The sequence below is a fragment of the Ambystoma mexicanum genome, chromosome 1p, assembly GCF_040938575.1.
Source record: "Ambystoma mexicanum isolate Mex_15411 chromosome 1p, UKY_AmexF1_1, whole genome shotgun sequence".
NCBI classification, from domain to species: domain Eukaryota; kingdom Metazoa; phylum Chordata; class Amphibia; order Caudata; family Ambystomatidae; genus Ambystoma; species Ambystoma mexicanum.
This window is the reverse complement of record NC_090921.1, coordinates 653,476,653-653,499,188: the sequence shown is the minus strand read 5'-3', so window position 1 is coordinate 653,499,188 and position 22,536 is coordinate 653,476,653. Positions and strand designations below refer to the sequence as shown.

At 47.1% G+C, this 22,536-nt stretch overlaps 1 protein-coding gene across 2 annotated transcripts in view; it reads right to left on the bottom strand.

Moving 5' to 3' along the window:
• CD320 (CD320 molecule) overlaps window positions 1-14,841 on the bottom strand; it is a 245,050-nt gene extending 230,209 nt beyond the window's left edge. Inside the window, exon 1 of one of the 2 annotated variants that reach the window (XM_069649710.1) lies at window positions 14,662-14,841. In XM_069649710.1, the coding sequence (XP_069505811.1) occupies window positions 14,662-14,758 (97 nt within the window). In that variant the 5' untranslated portion in view covers window positions 14,759-14,841. The remainder of the gene's footprint in view (window positions 1-14,661) is intronic. The other variant, XM_069649709.1, reaches the window with a different exon arrangement.
• Between the last annotated feature and the right edge of the window lie 7,695 nt (window positions 14,842-22,536).

Sequence of the window (22,536 nt, the reverse complement as noted above, 5' to 3'; positions counted from 1 at the left end):
TCTGTTGCTCCGTTGGTTTGTGGGTGACATCCTGATGACAATGCATGCTGAATCCCCAATATTTGACATAGTGGTTTCCAAAATTGGGATATGTATTGGGGGCCTCTGTCAGAGATGATTTTGGAAGGTAGTCCATGAAGTCTGAATATGTTTTCCAGGAAAATTCCAGCCATTTGAGATGAAGATGGTAGCTTTAACAAGGGTGTAAAGTGAGCCATGTGTGTACACAGATCGATTGTAACCATTATGGTTGTGTACCCTCTGGATGGGGGTAATTCCACGATAGAATCTGTGGCTATGACTTCCCAAGGTTGTGTTGGCATTGCTGGTTGGTGTAAGAGACCTGTCGGTCTTCTGTTATCATGTTTGTTCTGGTTACAAACTGCACAGGATTGGACATAGGTTTTTACGTCGTCTTTCATCCGTGGCCACCAGAACTGTCTCTGTAAAGGACAGAGGGTGGATGTGATATCCGTCTTTCAGCTGAAGGCTCCCAAAATTATTCCTTTCGTATTCCTCCCAGAGTTTGGAAGAAAACGTCTTAGCCCGAATGTCCTCCAGGAGAGAAACAGCTTGAGCTACAATTACAAAGTCAGGAAACATCTTGGGAAAGGAGCGTGCTTTGAGAGGTTCGTAGTCAGGACGTCTGGACAAGGCATCAGCTATGATGTTTTGTGTTCCAGGAAGGTGAAGAATTTGAAACTGGTATTGGGCAAAAAAGAAGGCCCAAACCCAACGGGCCTGACGGCTGTTTCTGCACTCCAGGGATTGTAACACTTGTAAGTTCCGATGGTCCATGCAAACTTGTACTGGACGCTTGGCTCCCAAAAGGAGATGACGCCAGTCAGTGAAGGCTTGTCTGATGGCTAGCAACTCCTTCTCCAGGACGGAATAATGAGTTTCACTGGGAGTCAAGGTAGGGGATGAATAGGCAATGGGATGTTCCATCGTATCATCACGTTCTTGTTTCAAGACTGCTCCGATGGCGTAGCCGGATGCATCTGTCTCAACTAGGAACGGTCGATCTGTATCAGGCTGAGCTAGGATGGGAGCTCGAGTGAATTCCAATTTCGATTGTTGAAATGCCGACTCCTGAGCTGTGGACCACTGAAACAGAGTGTCTTTCCTTAACAGTGTTACAATAGGGTGTACAATGTCAGAAAACGCGGGTATGAATTTCCTGTAAAAGCTAGCAAGCCCCAGGAAGGATTGAATATGTTTCACAGTAGTAGGAACAAGCCAAGACAGGATAGAGTCAACCTTGGAAGGATCCATTCCGATACCTTTGGAGCTAAGAACAAACCCAAGATAGGCACCTGTGTGTGACCCACAGAGCAGGGTACAGGCTGGTGGCAGCTCTGTGCTGAAATGACTGGTGCCCTGAGCGATCTCCATTTTGGGATGCCCAGGCCCCGTCATTGGAATCGGTAGATTCCTGATGGAGACAAAATGGCCCCCATGGCCTCTTGCCTTCCATCACCTGTTACCCTGATCTTCCCAAAGTCCCGGGAAGCCCTGCCTCTGTCCCTTCCCCCGACTGGCTGTTGGGTGGAAGTTCTGTATATGGTAATGTGGGGAAGTGCCGACCAGACTGGCTGGAGCCTTCTCAACGACCGTATGTTGTGGGTACGCCTGTGGGTGGGACCTGGGTGAATGGAGTGTGTGACGAATATACATTCTATGTTGTGACTGTCTAGTATCTGGTGTTTGACACAATGGTTGAGACAGCCCTGCCCGAAACCGGTATGAATGCAGCTTGGAGTGTTGAATGGCTCGGTACTTGTCCCAATACACATAACTTGTTGCGAGTGTCTGGAGAGAAGTGAATGGCCTGAATACCTCGTTTGCCAGATTGACTGCCTGCCTGCATGAATGCCCGTAGTCGTGATTGGATGCTTGAGTGCGACCCAGCGGAATGAATGGGAGATCAACATGATATCTGGCGACCTCTCGCTGCTAGGAATCGTGTTCAGAAGCTGAAGTCCACTACGACGAGTAACTGGAGTGAAGCTTAACCTTGAGCCCTGCTGGACGAGAACAATTGCTGTTGCTCTCCTTCGCAATCTGAAAGCTGCTGTGCTTCAAGAACTGACCCAGAGAGGACCTGGTAAGGCGCCCTCTTCCCGAGCCACGAGGGACCATCGTGCACATCTGATCTATGCCTAAGCTCCCTGGTAGACAGACCTTCGACAGGCTGCCGACCCGATACGGGGACTGCTGCGGAACTCCAAGGAGAAGTGCCCGGACTGTTGTCCGCCACTGTCTCCGACCACCGTCGCCAAACGGAGCCGCCATGCTCCCGTTGCCTAAGAACTTCATTGATCCAAGGACGCTCTCCTCCGCATCGTCGCTGTATCCACCGGTGGGTTTCCCGCCACCCAAAGACCACAGAGACGCCGACGACTCGACGCCCTTGCTGGGCCACAGTTCTTCAACTCTTTGCGGCCCAGAACTATCGACACCAAGGTGTCCCGCATGCCTCTTCCTGGCAGGACGTTTACGCTTCCCTATCAACGAGCACCGCTAGGAACGACACGGCCACTTCACCGTCGTAGCTCGACCTGTTCTCCGTCAGACATTCGACGACCCATGACTCCTGCCTGAAAGGGAGGACACTCAAGAAGGGTTGTCGATTTCCCTGATGCGGAAGGCTACACCACCAAGGTACTTTGGGGTTGCAGAACTATGGGGAAGTCTAAGGGTGAACAATATATGGACTGGGCTTGTATCTTGCTTCTACAGGTTGCCCAGGTGGGGGGGAATCTCCACTCAGAGCTGTGTTTAACAGTAGTTGCCAGTACTCTGCCTATTGCTCAACCATCCTGCTTTCCTTCCTCTCTCTACTGCTAGTTTCCTCTTTATTTTGATCTGTGTGTCATTCTGACCGTATGCACTTAAATAAGATCTACTAACGTTAGTGGTACCACTTTAGAATTGTACATATTTACCATTGTTGATTTAGTACAAAGTGAGTTATCGAGATTTTGTATATGACCTTAAATATTAATTATATAAAGACTGTGTTTTAACAGATTCAGTGTGTGGCCATTCCTTCGTGGGTGTTCGGGGACTACACTGTACTAAAGAACCAGCTCGCATCACCTCCCGAGAAGCTAGGCCTTGATTGCTCGTCTATTGCTACCGTAATAGAGAATCTTGGCAGGGGTCTCTGTGCCTCCCCCCTACCATATAGAGAGCAGAAGTGCAGGCCCCCCCTCCGGTCTTTACAGTAGGGCCCCAGGATTCGAGACTGGGAAAGGCTGTGATGTCAATATCGTTCTGCTCATACTCACCACAGTAGTGGCAGAGATTGACCTGTCCAAGGAGCGTGCAAGATAGAAAATAGTCCTGCCACGGGTAAACGCCCGTCACCCCACCCAAATAGTAATAAACGTTACAGGGTAAATGCAATGGCACATGTCCCATCACTTCCTTGGAGAGAAAACCCAAATCCCCCTGTAAAATGTTTTAAAGTTCTAAAATGTTCAGGACAATGCCAGCGGGCAGCTGGGAGCCATTTAGCTCTTGCTTGTAGATTAGAAGAGCTTGGTTAGCTTAACACCAACAGCTACCAGGAGCTACTTTTGACTCCTCAGGCCAAATGATGCTGAACAAACACTGATGTGAATTTAACTCTGCGTTTGAGAAATTTGCTAAATAAACTTTAGGACACATATAAACGACATAAGTGTTCATAGGTAATGAACAAAAGTTTCCATTTTATGTGGAAGTTAAATCTGCGGAACGCCATGTACTAGCTCTTCATTCCCCAGTGGTAGCTCCAGGTCACTGGTTAATGCTGGGTCCCAGGAGCGTACTTTAGCTCCTGTTTAACAAATCTTAATTTTGAGCCCTGTTGTGTGCTTACAAATGATCTAGCTGCCACACAATTTCCTTAAAACTTACTTGGGGAACATCGACAAACCCAGTTATTATTATTAGGGTATTTATTGAGAGCGGAACCAACATTCGGGAAACAACGTGCTTTAAAATCATGGGTTAGGGATCAGAGAAACAAGGGAGTGAGGAGCCAACATGGGATGGGGGAAATAGATCTAAGTAACCAGGAGAAAGGGGGGCAGTAGGGATCAGATGACCAAGGCTCTGGTATGGTGGGGATTGGATGTTGCATGGGCCTAGATGTTAGAGGAGAGCCATTCCTTTCTTGAAGAGGGTCTTGCACTCATTCCTAAACTGTAGAGGCGATGGTGCGAGTTGAATGTTGAGGGGGGAGAAGGTTCCAGAGTCTTGGCGAAGACAGACGTCTGTCTCCCGTTTTTCCTTTTCCTTTCTGTGCCAGCGCAGCTCAAGCCCGCACATATACTTACTTCTGGTAGATCGTAGGCCTCTGGAGATGCTGAGTTTCTCAGTGAGGTAGCTTGGAGACTTCAGGGCGAGTGCCTTGTAGATGATGCAGCAGCATTTGAATATTTGGGCTTGCAGTGGGAGCCAGTGCAGTTTGGTGAGGATCAGGGTGATGGTCGAACTTGCAGAGTCCTTTGATGTGTCTTGCTGCAGCCTGTAGGATATATCTCAGGGGAACCAAGAGGTCACCGGAAAACATTCCAAAGGGGCATTGCAACCCTCTAGGTGGGAGAGGACCAAGGTGTGGACAGCTGATCTCAAGTTGTTTCTGGGATGAATTGCTTGATTTTCCAAGGAAGAGAAAGTTGGTACTAAGCCGTTTAGCTCTTCTGTGCTATCTACAGATTGAAGGAGAGGCGTCGGTCGTTGTCGGACCCAAGGGACTTAGCGTAGGTGGCCAGTTGGGGGGCAGAGTCCTCGAGGTGCATAGTACAGAGCCAGGTCAGTATGTCTGGGAGTTCGGGGTTGGTCAGCAGTAGGAATTCAGTCTTGGAGGAGTTGATCTTCAGGTAAGCACTGGACACCCACGACTGGATTAATGAGAGGGAGTATATAATGAAAGGGTACCTGTAACACCAAAGGTCGTCCAGGTAAGTAATACAATATTAAGCAAGAGAGTGGACCTTGGCAATGAGGTTGGAAGGATGGTGCTAACATATAGTAGTCCTACACAAAATAAATGGATTAGAAAACATGAAAAAACAATACGGTCTTAAAAAAATCACATTAAATCTCACATTTGACATCAATTTCATTCCAACATACACATTCGCACACATCCACAGTCGGACATATCAAGTGTCAACAATAATCTACATATGGGTACCCTTATATGAGACCCTCTTAAAAAACAAATGGTATTTGAATACTTCACACCCAGCCAAAGCTAATGGTATGCATATCTGTTAAATCGCACAAAAGGCTTACTAACACAGTCTACCTATGTTACCTATGTTTTGGTCAGCATAGGCGGCTTTCCCAATAAGCCTAACAGTTACTCCAACCTTCTTCAGGGCATGGGAGGGGCGTAGATGTCGCCTCGCCCTTACAACCAAGTCAGATGCAAGATGTCTTCAAAACCAGATTCTCTAAAAACAAACACACACAAAATCTAATTACCACCCAACCTCTCATTATTTCATCAGCGGCACCTACAAATTTTGCATGTGATTATATACGTTCGCACTCACCTCCAGGCTGTATTTATGGAGGAAAAAACGAATTGTGGAATGGATCAAAAAATGCTTAATGACCTTAAATTCAATCTGCCATACGGACAGTTTCTCTGAATACGGAGAAACTTTACGAACAAACAGGAATTTGTCGGACAAGCAACAAAACTCAAGGGAAGGTTGATTGATAGGGGATACACCAGAAGACTGATCTGGTTAAGGAAAACTATAAAAAGGACGTACAACACACACAGAGATATATGCCTTACATATATGGAAAAGACCATTAATGATCGACTTATATGTGTTTCTACTTATACACCAATAAGTAACGCGATAAAAAAAAGAATTAATAAAAACTGGCACTTCACAAAACAACCGGGGAGCCTGGCCAAAAAAACAAAAATAAAAAATAAAAAATACTAAAAAAATAATCGATGTTCACCTTCAAGCACAACAGTAATTTGAGGCAAAAATTGGTGCACACATATATGGAAAATGAGATCAATCAGGCAGTACTGAACCAAATGGGGTTTACAACCGGTCACTGGCCACTACAAGTGCGGAAATTGTGCAGCATGCCCATTCACGCAAAAGAGGCATGGTTTCGAACATGGAGAAATTAAATGGCAATAAAGGGACACACAAACTGTTTAACCAAGAACACAATCTATATTATCTCATGCCCATGCAATTTGCTATATGTGGGCAAAACTGCCCACAGATCTGTCAGAGGATCTCAGAACACAGGTCCTGTATAAGAAACAAAGTACCTGATAAACCTCTTGTGGACCACTTCACTAGAGCGGCCCACACAGACGCAAGTTGGATTGTGTTACAAACCGTAAGGACGCAGACAAGAGGAGGTGACATGGCCACTGTGTTGCATAAAATTGAACACAAATGGATCTACTCCCTGGACACGGTCTGACGTGACCTGAACGTATCAGTTGAATGGGACAAACACATTTTTTAACAATAGTTTATTGTGAATTTCTGCCTATAAATACACTCCGGTTGTGTTGATGGCTCATAACCTCCATGTATGAGTGCATGGAGAAAAATGTCCAGCCAGAGAGCGACGTATGCCCGGGATACACTACGATGTGTCCCCATTCCTACTACTTGGATGGACTACCGTGTGACTTCTTGCTAGTTGCCACCTCTACCTTTCAGAGGTGTGTATTAGAACCTAGTCTCGGATTAGCTTGGTGATTGGATACCACGGGTGTACGTGGCATGCTGTTCAGAAACACGCCAACTATTTGATTGGGCAAATCTTCTTTGACAGTTTTATGTGCCCCCACAGCGTTAACGATGCAGCCCCATTGACAACAGCATATGTGAGGATTTCTCCTTGTCCTATTTCTATACCCATGGATCTACAAACAGCGAATCCAGCCGTGTATAGAGCTGGGCGAGATACATGCCGCCCCATGTTAGACGATGCATTGCAGAAATGAATGTGGCAGGCCAGCAGACGGCTGGTAACTACTGGGTCCATGCGGGGTGTTTTTTGGAACGCACCCGGATGTTTGTTATTCATATGCGGGTAGGCCATCAGCACGGGAAGGAACAGGAGCTTGCACATAATACTGTGTGTCTTTTTCATGCCGGCCGAAGTGATTGCAGTGTGGATGCGGCCGACATACAGTGGAAGATAGAGCTAAACATCTTGAAGATAAAAATCATTATGATGTTAGTGTACGAGTGCTTTTGGTTAAATCACTTGTCACGTGTTTGTAAACGTCCTAGTAAAGTCAGCACTAAGCGGTGGTGTTGTCTCTTGCCCCCATGTATGCGCCCATAGCAGGCTACATTGCGGTGCATACTACATTGATTTGACATAAACATTGCCACTCAGGATGTGAGCCTGAGTTGGCTGGACACAGATGTGCGCCATAAATAAAATGATACCATGTGAAGCATGAACGGTATCAATGGGATGACTGTTTTGTTTGTCTCACCAGAACCGAGAGGAATACCTGTTGGTGACCTCCTGGGAAGATTTCGCCGGTTTTCTTTGGAAGCATTGGGCGCCAACGTAGTGTGAGAAGTGAAGAATATTTTGGCCACTTTTTCATCAGACATCGCAACACTAAGCAAGTTTTTTTTTTTTATTATTTTTTTTTTAACATGCAGTATTCGAGCATGAAGCCTCCGCAAGACAGATGGGGGAGCAGGATCCCTTATTCTTCTGAGTGTTCTGTGTTTATTTACAGCACAGTTTTGCTGATTCAATGTATGCACACCGAGGTGGACACCGAGCTACGCTGACAGCCGACACTGTACAGTAAGAAATAAGGTCTATGTGGATATAATCAATTTCCTAGATGTGCAAGATGATTTAACTGCATATTAGACAGGGATGGTAGCACTTGATTCGCTCTGTGTCTCTGTCCCTCCCCATTCCACAGTTCGTTTTTTACTCCATGAATACAGCCTGGAGGCGAGTGCGAACATATATAATCACGCAAGATTTATATGCACAATTTGTAAGTAAGGTTGCGTGGTAATTAGATTTTGTGCTCGTTTGTTTTTAGAGATTCTGGTTTGGAGACATCTTGCATCTGGCTTTGTTATAAGGGCGAGGCGACATCCTAGCCCCTCCCATGTCCTGAAGAAGGTCGGAGTAACTGTTAGGCTTATTGGGAAAGCCGCCCATACCGACTGAAACATATGTAGACTGTGTTAATAAGCCTTTTGTGCGACTTAACAGATATGCATACCATTAGCTTTGGCTGGGTGTGAAGAATTCAAATACCATTTATGTTTTTTAAGAGTGGCTCCTATAAGAGAGAACCCATATGTAGATTATTATTGACATTGGATGTGTGCGAATGTGAATGTGTATGTATGGTGGAATGAAATTGATGTCAAATGTGAAGAGATTTAATGTGATTTTTATGATTTTTAGTTTTTTCATGTTTTCTAATACATTTATTGTGTGTATAAACAGTATACGTTAGCATTATCCTTCCAACCTCACTGCCAAGGTCCACTTTCTTGCTTATTATTTAATGAGAGGTAGGCCTCAAGCCTGTGGATGTCTTTTATGAAGGATATCTTAAGATAGAACTGTGCATCACTACGTACTGGTGGATATGAATGCTGTGTGGAGGAAGGCGCAGTGGAGAAAGGAGATTTCCAGACAGTTCCCTGTAAAGATTGAAGATCACCACAGGGGGGCAGGAGAGGATCGATATTTTTGGACTGCACAGCAGATGAGTAGAGTTGGTAATGTAGAGGAATCCAGTTTTATAAACTGCTGGCTATTAGCGGAGGATGATTTTGCTGCTCCCCATGTGGTGATGCAGATTGTCGGTGGTCTTTGTGAAATGCTGCTGAGATGTCAAGGATAACTAGGAGAGACGTATAGCCTATATGTAAAGGTGTGGAAGGAGGAGACTGGTTTTGGGCAAAGACTTCATTATCAAAGAAATCAAGAGGAAAACCTATCTTTCCCCAACTCAGAGAGGTTCCCCTGCCTCAACTAAAAACTAAAGAGCTTGTCAGAAAGTCTCAAAATAAGAGTCCAGAGTCAAAATCCAACTTCTATCCCTTAAACTCGAAAGGAAATTAAAATAGTTCCTGTCCGTGGAAGGGAAGGTCTACCTTCCCCTTGCCGGTCTCATGCCCTTCTTCATAGAGCCCTTTCAGTGACTATGGGCAAGTTGTGGTATACGCCCCTGGCATGTTATTTGGGTCCCTGACCCCTTCAATTTGGTTCCCAGACCTCTTCAATATGGTTTCTCAGGCTTGGGTCGCAGACCGATTTACGGACCCAGGAAGCCCCCGTACCTTGCTGTTGGGCTCTTCATCCATAGCATCTGTCTCAGACCTCTCTGAGTCTATTAACAGGTTTTCTCAGCCTCATATTTTCACGCTTCTTTCGGCGGCTCTGCTGCACTTCCTCTGAGCCAGGCTGCGCACCTCTGCTTGTCGGCGTTGCACAGCGTTCTCCAGCATGTGGACGTCCTTCTCTTGCTTGTCTCGGTCTGCTAGCTCTCGGCAGAGCAGGTAGGGATGTTGGGTTACCACGATCCACGTCACGGTCAGCTGTTTCTCTTCCAACTTCGCCGTCTGCGGGGTTGGGTTTTTGCCTGCTGTGCCTCCTGGAAAGGACTGACAATTCTGTTAGGCCTCCTTCCAACTTTAAGCTGCTTATAGTTTGGCTACTAGAGTATTCAATCCAATTCTTGGAGCGGTTGTTCAGGGCTCCTTGCCTCTTCCTCGTTGCAGCATCTCTCGACATAGATATTCAGTATAGTCAACCCTGTTCTTCCTTGTCCCAGTACTATAGGTATTAAAGGTTTGGCACAGGTACATAGAGAAGTTGGTAGAAGCGGTGTAAGTTAAGGGAGGAGATGTGAAAGAGCTGGGTGCGTGGTGGAATGAACACATAGGTCCTCTCTGTATCCCAGAGGTGGAATCCCTCCCCAGGAGGTCTTCCCATTGAGTACCAACCCCAGGGGGACCATCGTGTAGCGGCTTCATCTTCCTGGCCTCATGGACAAGGTTGCCCCCTCTAGGAGAAGGAACGACATCATAGGATTCGTCACACTATCATCAAGCATTTTAAGGGTATTGTCAATAACCTTGATGGTAGCCGTTTCTGTGCTGAATCTGTTTTTGAAACCAGATTGGTAGGACTGAAGGAGGTAGTTGGCTTCAATGCGTTGGAGGAGCTGGGTAGCTACTACATCTCAAGGATCTTACATACACAGGGAAGATGGGTGATGGGGCAGTAGTTGCTGAGGTTGTCGGGCTTCAGTGTTGGTTTCTTGAGAAGCTAGAGGATTTGTTTGATCTTGAGGGCCAAGCAGAAAGTACCTTGCATTAGGGAGCAGTTGATTGTCAGGTAAGGGAAGAGTGCTTCAGTCAGAAGTGCATTTAGCACAGAGGCAGGGAAGATGACGTCCACATACGATGAGGCCTTGAGGGATGCTAGAGCAATGTATGTGCGTGTAAGATTATAGAGCAAATCCCTAGCTCGGAAACCCACAAGGAACTGGGTTGGTCCATTTGCTACCCGATGTACCTTCAAGAGGGTGGAAGGAGCGAGACCCTGAAGGTTCACCACCCACTCTAAAATGTGTTATTTTCCGAAATGCGATTATTCAAACTCCCAAAACCCAATTGGGAACATGGTAGTGACACCTTCAAGCCGGAAATAAATGAGTTGAGAAACCAAATAGCCAAGTGTGGGAAAGTATTCCGACACTGCTCTTGGACCCGCAAAGTTTGCAGAGGAATACAGGCCAAATATTGCAGCAAAATCAAAGAAAGAGAAACCAAGTCACATGGTCGTACAGCGAGACAGCTGAAAGGCACTTTCAGAACTTGAGGCTGCAGAATGAAGAGCAACTATGGGTAAAAATGCCTACCCTCTGGGTTTAGCCTAGAGCCTCTGGGTTTTAAAGCTCTTCTCTGGGTCTCTGAGGGGCAGTGATGCATGGCTGCCAACTAGCTTCCATCATGGGTGTAACCCGCAAGTTAAAAGGTGATTTATGCCACCATCACTGGCTGGTTTACTTTTTTAATATTACTTTATTACATTTTCCCCTCTTACAAACACATTGTAAAATACATTCAATTTAAAATAATCTATCCATAAATAGTATACATTGAAAACAAGTGAGACGTACCCCTTATTTACACAATCATAAACCAAGGAGCAAGTTTTAGGGGATTGAGATGGAAAGAAAAAAAAAAAAAGTCTACGTAATTGGAAATCAGCGCTGTTTCCAACAAAGAAGTGATGGATGGAGGAAATGTACTCAATGTGTAACATTGAAAGGGTTGCGATGGCATTGCAGAAAAAAAGAGACACTTTGATAAAATATGGGGCGATTTCCTGAATTTGGAACTAGCATAATCTGGCTTTGACAGAGAAGATATGACGGAGATTAAGATGATTAAAATAACTAAATAAAAAAAAGTTTTAAAATGCATTAACAATTAAATATAAATAGAATATTTTTCTTAGCATGATAGTATATATAACAATGTCTCTGAAATGTGGTCTTTAGGGTGGTAAAAGGGGTATGGGTGTAGGTGTTTTTTTTATCATTGGCTGGTTTTCAACAAGGGCAACAGGATTTCTGTGAGTGATGAGGACCTCTGCTTTTGTTCTGCCTAAAGACAGCCATTGGTCGGCTTGTTTACAACATTGCCATTACAAGAGCTCACAGCAGAGCACTCAGGGCAGAGGATCACAACACGAAAGCAGCACACACGAACACCCGTGGATAGAAAAAAGAACATGCGGGAGGCGTGGATTAGGTCACTGCTGAACATTTCTGATCATTCAAGCCCAAGATGTGTGTCTAGGTTTTCATTTACATTCACTGTGCTGTTTAAATAGATGGAGAGGACCTTCAAAAAGGTAACTTGTCATTTGTAGGTCTCTCCTTCCATCCTTCTCTCAACTGAGAAGAAAGGGGGGGGCAGGAGGTGCAGGTTCTAAAAGAAAACCTCTGGTATTTTTAGCATTAACGTGAAAGGTCTCATTTGCAGCCAAATATTTAATGTTTAACTTCGAAAGTCTACAACTGGTTACCACAAATCTGTCAACCTTTCTAAGTTTTTATACAAGCCCTTACAAAGAGAAATGACTGTGCAAGAGGTGCCCCAATTGGAACTTTCCAATGAGTTCATTAGGGCTGGAAAAACTGTAGGTATTCAGAAGAAATTTCATATGATTCAAATATTGGTCAAGCAATATATTAATGCAAAGGTCTCCCTAAAACATGTCCCCAATGTAAGATCACCCTAGTAATTAATTTATTCTCCCTAGTTACTTACTCAATGCATTATAAAAGAAAACATAATAAAGATCTTTTTTTTATTTGAAAAGTGTTTGCAGCTGCATGCATTGGATATTTGGTATGTTTTGTCGTAAAATGACAACTGGGGAGCGTGAGACGCTGGAGGAATGTCAAGCATAACAGAAGACAGAGGCTGAGAAGCAGCCTAAACAAGAAGCCTGAGAATCCAGAGGCCAAGAAGAAGGAGGGTGCCAAAGTGCATCGTGAATGCGGGAAGACCTGAGGAGAGTGGAACTGACTAATAATGGAAAATCTTCCCATGATCTTTTCTTTATTTGATTGGAATAAGGCTGGGCTTTTAAGTTGGATTTTTTAACTTCGAAACCAAACTTTTGTAACATTTTTGCTTCATTTTAGAGTAACCAGGAGGCCAATTAGTATTACGAGTAGGTCAACGACAGTGCCTCACAAAGGTGGATGGTCCTCTCACAAGTGTAATCTTCGTTCAAATTAGAAGTGAGCCAGTAGTTGCCAGTGCTTTGTAAAGCTACACAAAATAAAGCAAAGTCCACCTTTTTCTGCCCTCTGAATAATCATAAAATGTCTAACATGTATGGCGTTTCCTAAATGATGGGGAGATGAAGAGACCAGGAAAGTTGATATGCCTTCTTTAAGATAACAATCAACAGCCCACCAGTTTCACTAGAAGCTTGCAATCTGCTCTTTAACTGCTCCTTCTTCACTGCATCTTTCCTTCACAATTGTTAGGAACTATGCATATCTACTCGACATAGTGCCTTAAATATAAGGGTCTACCACATCATCGTCTGGGACAAGCCCTTAATAGCCATGCTCCAAGATTCCTGAGTAATTCTCCTCATGACTGGTTTCCTCCAGATTCCGCCCTAGCAGGGAAGTTGGAGGCAGGGGCGTTGCTAGGGGGGGGGGGGCTAAGGGGGATATAGCCCCTGATCTTTTGGTTGTAGCCCCGGATAGAATCTCAGGAGCTACAGCCAAAAGACTAGCTAGCCCCCAGTCCCAACAGTTCCGACATCAGCTTAGCCCCGGGTCTTTTCCACACCTAGCAACTCCCCTGGTTGGAGGATTGGACTGGTCTGAGCCTGTAAAGGTTGTGGAGAAGTTACATGGTGCTGTCAAAACCTCAGACGGGGCAGTTTGGAATGTCACCAGAGTTTGCATGGGTGTCCACTTAAAAAAAGAAGATCAGCTGGTGAGAATTCTTCAAGAGCGGAGTCTGGAGGGACAGAGTGGCGGCTGTGAGGAGAATCACTAAGGAATGTTGGAGCAGGGTTGTTCCAGGGCTCCTTCCACAGCTGCATCTTTCCTTCACAATTCCACACTCCACATTCTACATTCCATGTTCTACAGAATGTCATAGTGGCACTGTTCCATAATCAATCCAGGCGGAAGAGCAGGCCAGTGATAAAAGTGGAAAAATCTTACATTATCAAATCACGCCTGCTTGTAAATGCCAAGACATGATTACCTACAAACACCTGCAGTGTAAAAGGCATGACTACACCACACCACTTCGTAGCCGTCCGCAGTCTAACTTCAGCATTACAGGATAAAACAACACATGCGTCAATGATGGATAATAAGCAGCATTCCACTATCTGTTACACTGACGTTTCTTCTAGTTGAAACTATTTCATATCAATACCAGTATAAATAATAGATGGGGTTGTTTGGAAGTAACAAACTATAATACACATGCGAGAAATTGCTCTAGAAACGTGATGAATGATAGACCAATAAGGTCCCATTATATCTTAACTTGATAAACGCTCAATATCACAGAACAAAAAACCTTGAATGCGCATATCGAAATCATTTTGATGTAACCGACGGCTAAAACGCCCGACCAACGTGAACTATTCTTTGTGAAACAGTGGATGAAAATAATTGTGTATGGGAACTGTCATTTAACAAATAAAAGCATCACAAAGTTCACAATTCGGCGCTTTAAATGTTCCCTTCGTCTTATATTAGATTTCCATTGGAAAATCCGTCATTTACGCATATTTTTTGATTTTTAAGACCGCCTCTCTTCATTTCTTCAATGTTACAGAAGTCAGTGAGATTATGATATCAGACCCGATGTATGAAGGCGCTCTACTGCTCCTGAAAAGAAGGGGGGAGTGGCTGAGAGCGACAAAGCTCACGGCCAATCAGAGTCATGTCATTGTAGCAGAAGGCGGCATTTCCACCACATTACCCAATAGCAACCCAGCTCTGGTTAGGCGTGGAGGACCATGCTGCACATGGTAATAGTGAATGAACGAGGTGCCGTGACCCCCGGCAGGACGAATAAGGTGGATATTGTAACTCACCATGTAACACCTGCACAATCATCGCAAGTAGCAGCAATCCCCACCACGTAGCCCGGTACATGGTGCAACTCATTCGAAAGTCGCTGACTGCAGTCATAAACGAAACAAGCACCAAATGCTCAAATATCGAAAAGGGACAAAATCATTCTTCGTCTAAGGACAAGCATCGTTGAACACTGAAGAAGGACAAACTGAGCAGACCTTTACAAAGCGCCACACTACGATGGGCATCCATTACGGCGGCCATCTTAAACAACATGATAGCAAAATGGACAATATTAAAACCGGGACGTTGGCTGCCCACAAGGATCGAATCGTTTGGTAACGCTCAGATTGTAGAGTTTACGAAGAAATATAAGAATTCAGTGACACGATTTTAATGTTTTCTTAATTTCTTAAAGATGGTCTTAATTTTTTTATTTTCACGTGCATTTAAAACACAGTTGGTCTTTTCGCACAATAGAAAATATCAATATACCAAACCTGATTATAAAAAAGAAAAGCCAATAAAATACATCAACCATGATTTTTCGTTACAGGTTACATGTGCTACTTGTGCATAAAAACCTTTCACTTCATAATACAATTCATGTACGTTTCTTAAAAAACAAATACATTAGGTTGGTAAATCATTCACACAAAGTGTCCTAAACAAAGTAACTTAAAAATGTTGTGTTCTTTGTTAATTTAAAGCCACACGGAAGGCCCCGGCAGAAATGACATGGGATTCAGCAGAGTACAGCATGCTCAAACCTTATCAGATTCAAAATTTGGCATAGCCCCTTAAATATAAGGCATACAAGACCCTGCAATTGGTCAGCACGTGGCAGGCCGTTTCCATACATGCCAACATTTCAACCCACTTGTGCGGGAGATTACGTGAGAAAAATCGGGAGACAAAGATTTCCCCATAGGACTGCATTGGGCAAAGATTAATTTTAGGTGGGACAACGTGAAAAATAGCATTATGGGGAGCCGCCAGCATACATGCCAACATTCTGAGCCACCCGGGAGGGAGATTTCATGAGAGAATTCGGGAGAAATTAATTTCCCTGTGGGAATGCATTGGGGCTATAATTATTTTAGGCGGGAGAACGTGAAAAATGCAATATTTTGCAATCTTTTTTATTTCAAAATCGGGAGTCTCCCGCCTAAATCTGGAGGGTTGGCATGTCTGTGCCAGGGAGCGCCGAGATGTGCTAACGTTTCTCGGCCGGTCTCCGTCCCGGGGCGCTAAATCTGTGGGAATTGAGCCCCCCAGCCCTGTTGAAATTCGTCTTGGACCCCCTTGAAGGAGGACCGAACCTGGAGAGAGCCTGCGGAGAGCGGTCTCGGAGTCCAGCGTCCCTGGGAGACCGGAGTTGGGATGGTGGTGTGTGTGGCCTGTTGTCGTCCCTGGCGGGCGCGCCGCGAGGGAGACGTCTGCCCTGCGGTGGAGGAGGTGCAGCTCCGTAGATGCGCTCTTGGCCCAGACTGCGGGGCCGGAGCGGTGTTGTTGGGGGCGCTGGTGACCTTTCTGCCCCCCCGGGGGCGTCCTGCAGCGACCAGTGGAGCGGAGTATTGAGCGCTCCGGTGCGCTGCTGGAGCTGGGTCCGCGGCCGGGACTGGGATATAGAGATCAGTAGCAGCGTTTACCTTCCCGCCTCCTCGAGGTGTAAGAGCGGTAGTTGTTGGAGCGGGCCGCCGGACTTGAGAGAGAGCCTCGGTGCGGGGAGCCCCCCGGAGTGAGCGTCCGGCGTGGCACGGAGGCCTCCTCGGCCGTGTCCTGGAGGGCTCCCACTATTTTGTTGCAGTGTTCTGTTGGGGCGGAGGAGGGCTACTCGGAGGCTCGGCCCGGGCTGTGGTGGTGAGTCGGGCTGGGGTGCACCAGGTATAGGTGGCCCGTGGAGGTTTGTGGATGGCGAGTTGTTCCCCTCCTCCCCCCGAAGTCCTGTTTGGGCTGGACATTCGCTGGACACGGGGTCACTTTTGGTGAGCCTTTTTCCTAAAGTTGTGAGATTTGTCCTGCAATACGTTGACCTCGTGTTACAAACTCTCAGGCTGCATGTATGCTGCTAAAAGCCCGCATGACTTGAAGAGCATTTAAATAGCCGGTCACGTCGCTCACAGCAAACCTCTCAAGGGGCGCTTCATTGTCTTTCAATTGTTTGCTACGGAACAAAGGACATCACGGCACAGAGCTACTTCCTGTTTGAAAGTAGAAAACGTTTGATTTCCTTGTGCACTGCAGCTCCCACAAAGACACCTTCCTCTGTATATTGTTACCCGTGCTGTGATTATAAGTCAGATTATATATATTCTTGTTCCCAGTCAGCCAGGAAGAGTGAAGATGGTATGACAGGCTTCTTTCTCCTTTTCCGGGGGTGAAATAGGTTGGCTGTCAGTTGGGCCGAAGCGGCAGTCTGCCTGCGGGCCGTAAGTTGATCTGCGCCCGGCTGGAGGGGAGAGGCAGTCTGTCTGCGGGCCGTAAGTTGATCTGCGACCGGCTGGAGGGGAGAGGCCTCCCAGGCCAGGTCGTGGGCCCTAGCATTACCTCCCCAAGATGTCTCCTGTTATTCTGTTTGGGGTGCCCTCGTTATCCCCCTTGAATGGACTGGGCGCAGGCCCTGCAAAAATATCGGAGAGTGGTGGCAGAGAAGGGGGAGGATGCCACCATGCAGGCAGGGGCCCAGTTGGAGGCGTCTGAGGCTCTGTCAGTGAGCCGTAACATGGCGGCCCTGCTGGAGGATATACGAGGCTTTAGAGCTGATGTCAACAAACGCCTGGATTCTCTGGACAAGAAGGTTGACGCCGTGGAGGATCGTGTTCAGGCCCTTGTGGCCAACCAGACCTCGGCAGACCTTTTTGAGACGCAATTTGATATGAGGCTGGCTGAGCTTGAGAGGTGGGAGGAGAAGGTCACCCCTAAACTGGATGACTTAGAAAATAGGGAACGGCGCTCTAATCTGAGATTTTTTGGTATGCCAGAATTGGAGAGGGAGTCTCAGGCGGACATTGTGAGAGGGGTCAAGGCGATTGTAAGTAGCCTTTTTGATGGCGAAAATACCCGCAAGCCCACAATCGATAGGGCCCATAGGGCGGGGGGGCGCACGGGTGAGCCCCGTACGGTCATTGTGAAATTTCACTACTTTTCTGAAAAAGCCAAGATCCTGGATTTAGCACGTAAGAAGGGCCCTGTCGACTGGAAAGGTGCGCAAATCAAGATTTATCAAGATCTGTCGGCGCTCACCCTTGCTCGACGGCGCCTTTGCGGTCCCTTGACGAGGTGGTTACAATCCAAGGGAGTATGTTATAGATGGGGCCACCCATTTTCCCTTGCCTTTGAGCTAGATGGTTACAAATACTCTCCTCAGAAACTGACATTCAGCGAGTCTCTCGTGAGCTCTTGGGAGATGCCCCTTCTAAGGACGATGCAGGGAGGGGAAGGGGTCAGACGGGGACCGCCCTGGCCCTTCGGAATTTGTGGGTCGGCGTCGTGTGCGGGGGCATAGGAAATTCAGGAGAGTGGTGCCCCCGTCCCTAAAGCAGCCGACGCCTTGACTTTGTTGGTGAAGCTTTCTGTGCTGGTTGTTGTGTGGAGTTTTATGGGGCCATCTGGCTGGTCTCGTTCTGGCCTTGGCCGCCTCCTGTGTTACTGGTTCTTGGTTTTGTTCCAAGCTTATGAAGGGGTCTCGGGGGTTGGGGGGGGTGGCATATATAGGGGGTGGTGTTTGGGGCTCGCTTCTTGATTAGGGATCAATATGTTATTTGTTAACATGATGTGTGAAGCTCCCTGGTGGAGGCGATCTGTGGCGGCCTGGTAGTGCAGCAGTGAGATGTCACAGTCTATCCAGGCGCTCGGGGGTGGAGGGGGGGTGGGAGGGAGCTGGTGTTATTGGGATGGTTTTGGGGGGTATTGGGGGGTCTGGTTATTGTTTTCTTGGTTTAGGGGTGTGTCTTGGGTTTTTGGGGTCTCTGTGGAGAAGGGGTTACAAAGGTCCTTTGTTGATCGCCCTTGGTGCGGGTGAGCTGGAGGAGCGGACAATCAGGCGTGGCCCTCAAGGGGTGGGGGGAGCTTCTTATGGCCCAGCTAATGGATGATTCTATGCAGAGGTTGTTGGTGGGGTCCCTGAATGTGCGGGGATTGAACTCTCCTACGAAAAGGTCCCTGTGGCGAGGGAACTCACTAGGCTTAAGCTGCACTTCTTTTTTATGCAGAAAACCCACTGGGTTAGGGGAAAGGAACCATTGTTTCGAGCTAAAGCCATTCAACACGTGTTCCATTCCTCGTATGTGGTGAAGAAGCGGGGAGTTGCTTTGTTGATTTCCCCCAAGGCTCTTTTTTTCCCAAAGGCTCATAGGTCCAACTCAGAGGGGCGCTACATTATGGTCAAGGGGTCAGTGAAAGGCAGGTTGATTACCCTGGTAGGGGTCTATGCCCCAAATGAGGCACAGGATTGCTTTTGGGAAAAGGTGGGGGAGTCGATTCAGGGTTTTGCAGAGGGTGCTTTGATAGTGGGTGGGGATTTTAACATGGTTCTCTGGCCGGATAGGGATAGGAAGTCCCTTTCCTCCTGCCCAGACCAGCAGGTTCAGTGGAAAATGGCGGACTCATTTTGACGGACTAATGAGGGGTTGGGCTTGGTTGATGTGCACTCCGTTGAGGGGAACCGTGAACCTCTTTTCACTTTTTTACTCTACGGTACACGGGGCGTTCTCTAGGATAGATCTCATCTTAGTGGATTCAACGCTTCGGGAAAGTGTCTCGAACTTTGGTGTGGAGGTTGTCCCGTGGTCCGACCATGATTTAGTTTGGGTCACATTAGGGGTTCCCCCGCAGACGCCGGCTAGGGCTCGGTGGATATGTAATGATACCTTGTTGTTAGATAAGGAGCTCAAGGAGTCCCTCTTGGGCTCAATTAATGAATATTTCCTTCTCAACGACACAGGGCAGGTGGATGTCCTGGGAGTGTGGGATGCATTTAAGGCCACAGTGAGGGGCGTACTCATAGAGATGGGCGCAAGAAGAAAGAGGGAGCGGGGCAGGGAGGAACTTAAGTTGAGGGAACAAATTGCTGCCATTCAGCCGGGAGGAAAGCTGAAGTCTCAGATGGCCCCGGGAAAATGGGAAGAGCTTCAGAACCTCAAGGCTAAATTGTCTACCTTGCTCGTGGGACAAACGGAAAGAAAGCTGGCATTTCTGAAACAGCGGTATATGGAGCGGGGGGAAAAGGCGGATAAGATCCTGGCTTGACGCCTAAGGGAGCTGCGAAACAGCAGGCGGGTAAATCGTATTACAGGTCGGACGGGGGAGGGGGTTCTGCAGGATGATAAGATAGCAGCGGAGTTTGGGCACTATTACGAGGGTCTTTATTCGTTGGAATATTCAGGGGACGGGGCTGATGTAGACCAATTTCTGGAATCACTGCATATTCCTCGTCTCTCTGCTGAGGGCCTTGGTGTGTTGGAGCTCCCAGTCTCTCCCCAGGAGGTGGTTGACAATATTTCCTCCTTGAAGAGTGGCACGGCTCCGGGAGATGATGGCTTCACTGTCCGGTTTTATAAAACATTCTGTGCTGCGGTAGCCCCATTTCTGGCTAAGGTGTTTAACTCCGCCTTGGAATCTGGTTCCTTGCCCCCCTCTATGATGTCAGCTCCTATTGAGTGTTACCGAAAGATGGGAAGGATCCCGCGCGATGTCAGTCATATAGACCCATTTCCCTCCTTAACGTAGATGTTATGTTAAGATTTTGGCTAAGCTCTCAATGAATAGGCTATCTAAATTTCTTCCCTCCCTGGTTCATGGCGACCAGGTTGGTTTCATCTCCGGTCGCCAGGGGACTGATAATGTGAGGAAGACCTTGGGGCTAATGCACGAGGCCTCGAAGCAGAATTTGGAGGCCTATCATCTCTCGTCTCTGGACTCTGAGAAGGCCTTCGACCGCCTAGAATGGCTTTACATGGGGAGGGTGTTACGGAAAGTGGGCTTTCGGGACAATTTTTGTAGATGGGTTGCTGCTCTGTACAATGGCCCCTCAGCCAAGGTGTTGGTTAATGGCTGCATGTCGATGGAGTTCGGCTCTCTTGGGGCACGTGTCAGGGATGTCCCCTCTCTCCTCTGTTATATGCATTGGCAATGGAGCCTTTTGCCATTGCAGTCAGGGCTGATGAGGGCCTTACGGGGGTACAGTGCGGAGACCATGAATTTAAACTATCCTTGTTTGCGGATGATATTTTAGTGTATCTGACAGGTCTCCATGTGACTCTCTCGCGGTTGTTGGGTCTGATTCGTTGTTTCGGCTCCTTCTCAGGGTTTAAAGGTCAATTTGTCCAAGTCATGCATTATGCCCATGGGGGGTGGATTTTGAAATTGAGGGAAGAGAAGAAGTATATGAGGTGCTTGTGGAGCGTGTGTATTCCAGATATCTGGGTATTGATATTCCCAGGGATCTAGGTAAATATGTTTGAGCTAAACTTCCCTCCTCTCCAGGCAAAAATCCAGGGCAATCTCTTAAGGAGGGCCCCCTTGACCCTTTCATGGTTTGGGTGTATGGTGGTGGTTAAAATGAATATTCTCCCGCGGCTCCTCTATCTTTTTATGTCTCTTCCATGTCTGGTGCCGGATTCCTTCTTTGCTGCATTGCAATCGCGTATCCTCCGTTTCATTTGGAATGGGAAGAGACCCAGAGTTAGTTTGGCTACCTTGACCCTTCCCAAGTCTTTTGGTGGTTTTGGGTTCCCAGACTTTAGAGGGTATTTTAAGGCGGCTCAATTGTGAGTCATGTTGGAGCATTTGAGGGATGATCTGCAGACATACTGGACGTATGTGGAAGATGTTCAAGTCCATCCGAGAAAGGTTAGGGACCTTTTGTGGTCTCCCCCGAGCTCCATCGCAAAGCCCATTAAATCGCACCCTGTTCTCGCTGTCTTCTGGTCGGTTTGGAAGCCTTCTAGAGATAATAGGCTTCTTTCCTCTTGGCCCTCCCCCCTGTCATCTTTGTGGGGTCCCCCGATCGATTTGGGCACGAAGGGGTTCCGGGAAACGCAGCTCTGGTCTGATCAGAGTTTGGAAAGGGCTGCTCAGTTGTTTGCTGAATGGTATTTCATGGAATACACCCAAATGGCAGAGGTGTTTGGGGACAAGCCACTCTCGGTCTTTGAGTATTTGCGACTGAAGGGAATCCTCACCCAAGCGCGGTTGGTGGCTGATTTATCGCGCCCTTTAACTCCTTTTGAAAGGATTTGTGCGGAAGCCAAGTCTAGGAAGAGATCCCTCTCCAAGATTTATAATGTGCTCATTTCTTCTGACCTAGTGGGTAGGCAGTCGTTTAAGCGTATCTGGGAGGAAGGGTTGGGCTTGTCCTTAGATGACCCATCTTGGCAGTCAGTGTTTAGGTCAGTTTATCCTGGTGGGCTGTACACGGCGGCAATGGAGCATAATTTTAAGATTTTACACTCCTGGCATGGTCCTCCGGTTGCCCTGTCTAGGATGTTTGTAGAAGTGTCCCCATGGTGTCCCAGATTGTGTTGCAATAAAGGTACCTGGTTTCACATGTGGTGGGAGTGTCCGGTTATATTGGACGGAGGTGCTCAGCTGGATTAAAGACATCCTGGGAACATGTCCCTCCCTGCACCCGCTCGAAGTTCTTCTGGGCACTCCTCTACATGATAAAGAGGTGGGTTCCTTCTCGAGGGTAATGGGGGCCATGTTGAGAGCGGGGAGGCTGGCTCTGGCTCAGAAGTGGAAGAGTTTGCTAGCGCCTTCCAAGACAGAATGGTTTACCAAGTTAATTGCTATTTCTGAGTACGAGAAACTTTCTGCTATTACCAACGATTCTATGTCATCTTTTTTGCAGGAATGGACTGTGGTTATACTCACTGCGGACTGTGAAGCCT